Source organism: Rhinatrema bivittatum, chromosome 9 (genome assembly GCF_901001135.1).
Source record: "Rhinatrema bivittatum chromosome 9, aRhiBiv1.1, whole genome shotgun sequence".
NCBI lineage: Eukaryota > Metazoa > Chordata > Amphibia > Gymnophiona > Rhinatrematidae > Rhinatrema > Rhinatrema bivittatum.
In genome coordinates, this window is record NC_042623.1 from 109,176,954 (window position 1) to 109,185,567 (window position 8,614).

The window sequence follows — 8,614 nt, forward strand, 5'->3', positions numbered from 1 at the left end:
TCATTTTGTAAAATGCTTCTAAAATAACTATGAAGCTGAGCATTTCAGTGCCTCTATTCATCATGCTAATTTCTTGTGTGGCAGAGAATAACATCCATAATGTTACTAAACAGTAGGGATGTGCATGCACACATTTCTTTTCATTGGTGTTTCGTTTTTGGGTCTGGGGTGGGCCATTTCAGTCCACTCCCCGAACCCAAAAACGTTTTTCATTTCTATTTCGGGAAAAACCTGAAAAAACAAAAAAACCCACCCTAACCCTTCAAATTATTTAACTATAATCACCCCACCCTCCCGAACCCTCCAAGACTTAATGAAAGTCCCTGGTGGTCCAGTGGAAGTCCCGGGAGCAATCTCCCCCTCTCGGGCCGTCGGCTGCCAATAATCAAAATGGCGCTGGTGGTCCTTTGCCCTTACCATGTGACAGGGGCTACCGGTGCCACTGCTGCTACCATGTGACAGGGGGTCAACCAACGGCACCAGTAGCCCCTGTCACATGGTAAGTGCAAAGGTCCACCGGCGCCATTTTGATTACTGGCAGCCAACGGCCCGAGAGGGGGAGATCGCTCCCGGGACCCCCGCCAACTACCAGGGACTTTCGGCAAGTCTTGGAGTGGGGTTGGGCAAGTCTTGGGGGGTCAGGATGGTGGGGGTTTGTAATTAATTAAATTTGAAGGGTTGGGGTGGGTTTGGGTTTTGGTTTTTTTCAAATGCGCCCTTTCTCCCCTCCAAAAAATGATAGGAAAACCACATGAAATTTCGTGGGTTTTCTTTTCGTTTTGTCAGCCCCCCCGAAATACAATGAAATAGGAAATATCATCTTTATTTCCTATTTCATTGCAAACCAATGCACATCCCTACTAAACAGATATACTGTACTTTGTGTTTATAGAAGTATAAAGTTAGGAGGTGATTTTCAAAGAGTTACACAAGGTTGCACATATAAAATTAAAATATATGCACACAAGTAGCATGTATATCCTGTTTTATAACCCTCAAGAGTAAGGGCGTATTTGCTATGTCATCCATAAAAGTTAACAAGGAAAAACAGAATGGTTTAGCAGCACTCTAGGGCAGGGTTCAGAAGTATACCTACAGCTTGCTATTTTGTAAGCGGTGCACACTCATACATTACTGAACTTCTCTGCATGCTTTTAAATCTGCTATTTGATTCATACAATTGAAATTGCACTTGTCTTTTTTTTTTATTTTTTTTTTATAGTTTTTGGATGGGAGATCTGGGTGAACTGGTGGCCCACGCCATTTTCGCCGGCCATCCAGTGCTCCCTCCATGTGACAGGGGCCGGCCAATGGCACGGATACCCTGTCACATGGTAAGGGCAAAGGGCCATCGGCGCCATTTTGATTAGTGGCAGCCGACGGCCCGGGAGCGGGAGATCGCTCCCGGGACCCCCACTGGACCACCAGGTACCTGTAAAAAGTTTTTCGGGGGATTGGGAGGGTGGGGGAAGCCAAGGGATTAGTTTTAAAGGGTCTGGGTGGGTTTAGGGGTTATTTTTGTGTGCCGTTTTTCCCGCCCTCCCCCAAAACAATAAGAAAACCCCAACGAACAATTTTGTGGGGTTTTCCTATCGTTTTGGGGGAGTCCCCGATTTCTGACGATTTTGAAAATATCGTACGATATTTTCAATCGTCCGAAGCCCAATTCACATCCCTAGAAAATACTTTACTTCAGTGTGAGGTTTGCTGCTAGAGACTTGGGAGATTATCAGTGCAATTTACAGAGGATGGAAAGGGGCTTGTGCAGGGTTTATTGCAAAAGGGCCTAGGAACTATTGTTCCCCACTACAGAGAGCCCTGGAACTCAGATTATAATTTCTATCAATGGAGAACTGTGAGAAATTGGTGAGAACTGAGAGAACTGTGTGCAGAAAGGGTCCCTCCTAACAATCCCTTGTCTTTCTATGTTCCCCTAGGGGCCAATTAAAGGATCCATCTCATCCAGGGGTTACACATTGAAAGCACATACTTTCTCTATTTTATAAACATTAGTATGTACAAAATATATAACATGTACACGTAAAACCCTGATTTATAAGCAAAGGCATATGTACCTGAAATCTGAAGTTTGCCAATACCTTCACCAGTTCATCTAGCCCATTTTCAGTTCACCCTAAACTCCCCCAGTTCATCCAGACCTCCCTTCCAAAAATAAAAGATGTTAATTGTGATAAATTATTATTATGTGTAAAATTGGACAAATAAGTTGCCTAATATATTCAGGTAAATTGTTTATAATATAGCAACTTCCACACGTACCTAGGAAGAGAATGGTGAATAAAACAGAAAATGTCATAATGCCTCTGTATCGCTCCATAGTGAGACCACACCTTGAATACTGTGTACAATTCTGGTCACCACATCTCAAAAAAGATATAATTGCGATGGAGAAGGTACAGAGAAGGGCGACCAAAATGATAAAGGGGATGGAATAGCTCCACTATGAGGAAAGGCTAAAGAGGTTAGGGCTGTTCAGCTTGGAGAAAAGATGGCTGAGGGGGGATATGATAAAGATCTTTAAAATTATGAGAGGTCTAGAATGGGTAAATGTGAATCAATTATTTTCTCTTTCGGATAATAGAAGGACTAGGGGTCTCTCCATGAAGTTAGCAAGTAGCACATTTAAAACTAATTAAAGAAAATTCTTTTTCACTCAACACACATTTAAGCTCTGGAATTTGTTGCCAGAGGATGTGGTTAGTGAAGTTAGTGTAGCTGGGTTTAAAAAAGGTTTGGATATTAGGATCTACTTAGTGTTTGGGTACTTGCCAGGTTCTCGTAACCTGGATTGGCCACGGTTGGAAACAGGATGCTGGGCTTGATGGACCCTTGGTCTGACCCAGCACGGCAATTTCTTAAGTTCTTATGTTCTCTTGTCTCCACCCTGGAACTCCTCTAGATCAACCCCTTTTTGCGTAGGTAAATACTTGCACAAAACCAAAAATACATGCGTACTTTTGATGTTTATAAGATAGCATATGTGCAAATGGAGCATACTTATACATGTATATGCTAGTTTTCTGTGGATAACCCCTTTGAAAATTTACTCATAAGTTTTCAGCTGAAAATTCACATCAATTTAGGGGCTTAAAACTTTGGTACCTTAATTTAGAAGCCAAGTGAAACTACAACCCTAAATTTATGGCCTCAGCTCAAGTACATTTTTAAAAAGGCAAATTTAGGTGCATAAACCCTATGAAAATTGACCTCTTAGGCTTCTAAATTCAGCTGAAAATAGATACCTAACTTAGGCTAGGATTCATCAAACTATTGCATGCGATAGGAAGAGGGGCGTGATTTATGGTAATAGCCTACTTATCGCAAAGTGCACTATCATAGTACATCGCATAGGTATTATCACAGTGCGATAACTTTTTCGCACTTTGTGGTAAGTACCACAATTGTTGCAATTCCTACCAAGAGAGAGAGAGAGAGAGAACCTCTGTAGAGATCAGTATGTCACTCTACTATTAATACCACTGTAAGAGGGTGTACTTCTAACTCAGAGAGGTCTTGGGGGGGGGATAGATTTTGGGGGGGGGGGGGGGGGTTTACATACACAGTAGGAGGAATGAACAACGAAGTATACATAGAAACATAGAAACATATAGAAACATAGAAATGACGGCAGAAGAAGACCAAACGGCCCATCCAGTCTGCCCAGCAAGCTACGCAGTTTATCCATTTTTATTTTTTTTTTATCTTCCCCCCCCACCTCTTTTTTTCTCCCCCTCCCCCGTCACTATTGGCTTCCAGCACCCTCCGGCCCCAATTCCCTTCCACCCCTCCACCAATGCAGAGAGCAGTGCCGTATCCGCATCCCAATGAACATCCAGTTCAATCAGGGGTAGCAACTGCCACAATAAATGGCCACACCCCTGCCCCATACTCTTACCCACCTCTGTTTTGCTTGTTTGTTTTTTGTTTTTTTGTTTTTGTTTTTTTGTTTTTTTGGAGATGGCAGCCCTCCAACCTTCCGCTCCGTGAAGGTGGAACACAAACCACTGGCATCCCGCTCCGTGAATGCCTCTGTGGCTACTGCCGCTCCGTGCAGTATTTTGCTGCCTGAAGGTGGAACAACTACTTGCCACTGGCATCCCGCTCCGTGAATGCCTCTGTGGCTACTGCCGCTCCGTGCAGTGTTTACCACCTCCTCTATATTTATGCCCACTAGACTTGATGGATCCACAGTGTTTATCCCACGCCCCTTTGAAGTCTTTCACAGTTTTAGACTTCACCACTTCCTCCGGAAGGGCATTCCAGGCATCCACCACCCTTTCCGTGAAGAAATACTTCCTGACATTGGTTCTTAGTCTTCCTCCCCGGAGCCTCAGCTCGTGACCTCTGGTTCTGCTGATTTTTTTCCGTCTGAAAAGGTTTGTCGTTGTCTTTGGATCATTAAAGTTTTTCAAGTATCTGAAAGTCTGAATCATATCACCCCTGCTCCTCTGCTCCTCCTGCTCCTCCTTTCTATTATTACTCTCTCTCAAGCAATGAATTAATCAGCACATGAAGTGAAACATAGCACAGGTGTGATAAATGTATCATGCCTTGCAGAAATTACCTATGTGGTAGCAGGGAAATTAGCCTAACCACACTTCCTTTTTTATTGCGGGTGCTATTTTTCACTATATTTATAGCATTTTGAAAAATCTAGAAATTAGCCAGTTATAGTTAAAAATCTGCTAAATTAGCCAGATAACTTTATCATGTCTTGGAACACCCCCAGAATGCCTTATTTTAATTAGGATAAATATTTGCTAGATAACTTTATGCACCTAAAATTTAGCTGGATAAGTGAATCAATAGTCAAAAAATTGCCATTTAGCAACTTGTCAGTTATCTTGCTAAATGCCTTTGAATACAAACCCCCAAAAGTCTTAACACTACAAGGAATAGAGTTAAAGCATTAATACTAGCTAGATTTCTCCAGATATCCATTTGTTTGCTTCTTGAATGTACTGCTTCCTCTGTTCCTACATCTCCATTAATTTATGTCTTATTCTTCTGCAGCCTTGTGAAATGGTCACATTTTGTGTTTGCAAACAGTCTTGGTCCTTGAAAACTTCTTCGGTTGTCTATATTCATGTTTCACCTGCATGAGGTGCCAGTAGGGCTGCCAACTGGCTCCAGAATTTCAGGGCAAGTTGATCCAATCCTGGTTTTACCCCATTGCATGCTGGGACTTATTCTGATTTCCCTATTGCATTCCCTAAGAAAAGCAAGACTATAAGTACCTGCATGCAGGTGAGTAAAGCCAGGACTGGATCAACCTGCCCTGAAAATCTGGAGCCAGTTGGAAACTCTAGGTCCCAGTGAGACCCAGCACCATCATTTTGCTTAGACCAGAAACAGCCAACAGAATTGATAAATACATTTTTAGGTGTTATTTACCATATGTATATTGTGGAATGCCTTATGTGCCTATGTCCATCCATGGCATTTTTCAACTTTGCATGTGTCAGACAAGAAACATTCCCTAGCAGAAGGCATAGAGTCTTCACCCTGATCAAAGCCCCCAGGATTTGACAGTATCTTTGGCCCCTGTTGGGACCTGAGAGTAGGAGTTAGATTAGTGGACCCCATCCCACTGTTGTTGCCAGAAACTCCTCCCCTGCCATTGATCAGACCAGCAAAAGGAGGAGAAAGGCAATGTAAGAACATAAGAACATAAGAAAATGCCATACTGGGTCAGACCAAGGGTCCATCAAGCCCAGCATCCTGCTTCCAACAGTGGCCAATCCAGGCCATAAGAACCTGGCAAGTACCCAAAAACTAAGTCTATTCCATGTAACCATTGCTAATGGCAGTGGCTATTCTCTAAGTGAACTTAATAGCAGGTAATGGACTTCTCCTCCAAGAACTTATCCAATCCTTTTTTAAACACAGCTATACTAACTGCACGAACCACATTCTCTGGCAACAAATTCCAGAGTTTAATTGTGCGTTGAGTAAAAAAGAACTTTCTCCGATTAGTTTTAAATGTGCCCCATGCTAACTTCATGGAGTGCCCCCTAGTCTTTCTACTATCCGAAAGAGTAAATAACTGATTCACATCTACCCGTTCTAGACCTCTCATGATTTTAAACACCTCTATCATATCCCCCCTCAGTCGTCTCTTCTCCAAGCTGAAAAGTCCTAACCTCTTTAGCCTTTCCTCATAGGGGATGTACAGAACTATGTCCTCAACCTCAGCTGCCCAAGGCCTGGCTGACATTTTGAAGCAGGTAGTAGTACGATGTCCTGCATGACTCAGGATGCAAACTGGGCCCTGGATAGCAGAAGATGATACAGCCCAAAGCACTACTGCCCTCCTCCTCCTTCTGCTGGCCTAAACAGCAGCGGGATGAACAGAGGAAGAAAGGGAAGATGAAAAGGGGAGAGGGATATATGGCGGCTGTGGGATGACAGGAAAATCGGCTGGGAGGCATGGTGAAGAGGAGCTGAGGAGATAAGAGGACTGACTGAGGCCATAAAGAAGAACTGGTAGATGAGAGTTTGATTGGTTGAGGGAGTCAGGATTGGCTCTGGAATGAAAGGTGGAAGGACATGACAGAGGGCATTGGCAAGGAGTGAGAGAGGGGAACGGCTGAAAGAGGTGAGAGGAATGAGGGGTTGAGAGAGAAAGAACTGTGGAAGGGAAGCATGAAAGAGAGCCTTTGGAAATTTTGAGTATTCAATTTTGTTTATTCTAGTAATACTCCTTTCATTAATGCTGCCATCTCCTTATAGACAGAATCTTAAAATCTGAAGATCATTTTAGGTCAATAAAATGGAACTTTACCTTGGCATATTTTATTGCAGTTTTGTCGGGGCCCATTTGGATCCCATGAAAACTGGTCACTTCTACCTTCTATTGGAATACTGAAGGAATAACGCACATCAGGGAAGTATAAATTCCCTACACATAAGACCTTTGCAAAAACAAAAATGAAAGATAAGATATCTAGCTTTCTACTAATAAAACTATTTCATGAAAACCATTCACTCAGTATTAGCATTGTAAAGACTAAGGTCAATATTTAAATCTTATGAATGCTAAACACAAAATGGCTTTTAGAAATTCAAAATATTAAAACTACACCTGTAAAATCAGCTCATCCTCAATTCGATCAGTGCAGTTTATCCGCTCTACAGAGTTATCTGATCCGCTGTATTCAAAAATGGCACCATGTATATTGATCTCCCTTTTAAACATGCTTACAACAAAATTTCCATTCAGGACAAAATTTCCTTTACTGTCTGCTAATGCTGAAAGAAGAGAAAATATTTGGACAATTACAATCATTTAATAAAAATTATAGCCATAGGAAATCAAGGGGGTCCATATTCAATCATGACTTTTCCCACAGTGTCAAGACAGGAAAAGAGTTTATAGAATCTAACATTTTGACATATGATTTGACATGTTTTCTGATCATCTGAACAAACAGATCTTCATTTCTTAACATTATTCATTTTAGTTAAACATTTCCCATTAATCAAAAATGTATGATCACATTATTGAAAACTAGATTTTCTTTCCAAACTCACTCTAACCAAGAATGCCTTGCCCAAAATGCTAAAGAGAACTCTCAGGGTTGATTTACTAAGGATTTTGTTTTCTATTCTTTGTCGATGGGGCAAAAGTTTAGTACAATGGTTCTCAATATCCACAGAAAGGCGAAAATTCAAAGGCATTTAGCAGTTATCCAGCTAAATGCCGACTTTCTGAATATTAGGGCACAGATAAGTCAACATCCAGCTAACATTTAGATGATAATGTAAGGGCATTTTGGGAGCATTCCAGGGTGGAGTTAACTGAATAAGTTATTTGGCTATGTCCAGACGTGAGCAGCAGGAGGTTTAAATTATCTGGGAGCCTGTTGCTGCATACCTAACTTAACTCACCAGTTAAGCAGTGTTTAAAAGAAAGAAAAAAAAAAAACTTATGCAAGGGCCTCATGGTCTGATGCAGCAACCACAATCTCACCCCAAAGATCTCAAAACCTGCAAAAAGCTAAATACGTTTGCAAATCTCTAGATAAATCTTCTGCCACCTCATCCTACCAAATTAAAAAATACATATTGTTAGCATTGCTGCATTTTTCACCCCTCCTCACTCACCACCTCTAAAAACTTTATTTCCATCTTCTCCCCCTCACACCCACACCGCTCTCCACCCTCAAATCTTGAAAGTGGTCCAGGTTGCCGGCGTATCCCACATTGCTCTGATGGATGGTATTTGGGCTTCAGTGCTATTTCATTTTAATCCCAATCTTAATTTCTTCTGGTTAATAAAGGGGCAATAATAAAAGCTTTATTATGCAGGTATATGTATGTTTACCCATGTAAAAATGAGTGTTTTGATTATTGCCCCACCACCTCAGAGTGGGTAAAAGTACATATGCTGTTCATAGCGTGTATACTTTTACCTGCATTTAAAAACAGGTGGGGACTGTGGGAAGCAAAGTATGCACAAAAAATTGCATATTCAAATTTCAGCACATATTTCACAGTGCATGCTTTTCACTTGCTGTCATGAACCCAACATGGGGCAAATTTTCAAAGGGATACGCACGTACCCCTCGAAAACCTGCGCCAAGTTCCCCCT

General features: G+C 41.7%; 1 protein-coding gene across 1 annotated transcript in view; it reads right to left on the reverse strand.

Moving 5' to 3' along the window:
* ADAMTS20 (ADAM metallopeptidase with thrombospondin type 1 motif 20) overlaps nt 1-8,614 on the reverse strand; it is a gene marked incomplete at its 5' end in the record, with an annotated part of 339,654 nt that overhangs the window by 130,682 nt on the left and 200,358 nt on the right. The window contains 2 exon segments of the mRNA XM_029617296.1: nt 6,806-6,935; nt 7,106-7,272. Coding sequence (XP_029473156.1) covers nt 6,806-6,935; nt 7,106-7,272 — 297 coding nt within the window.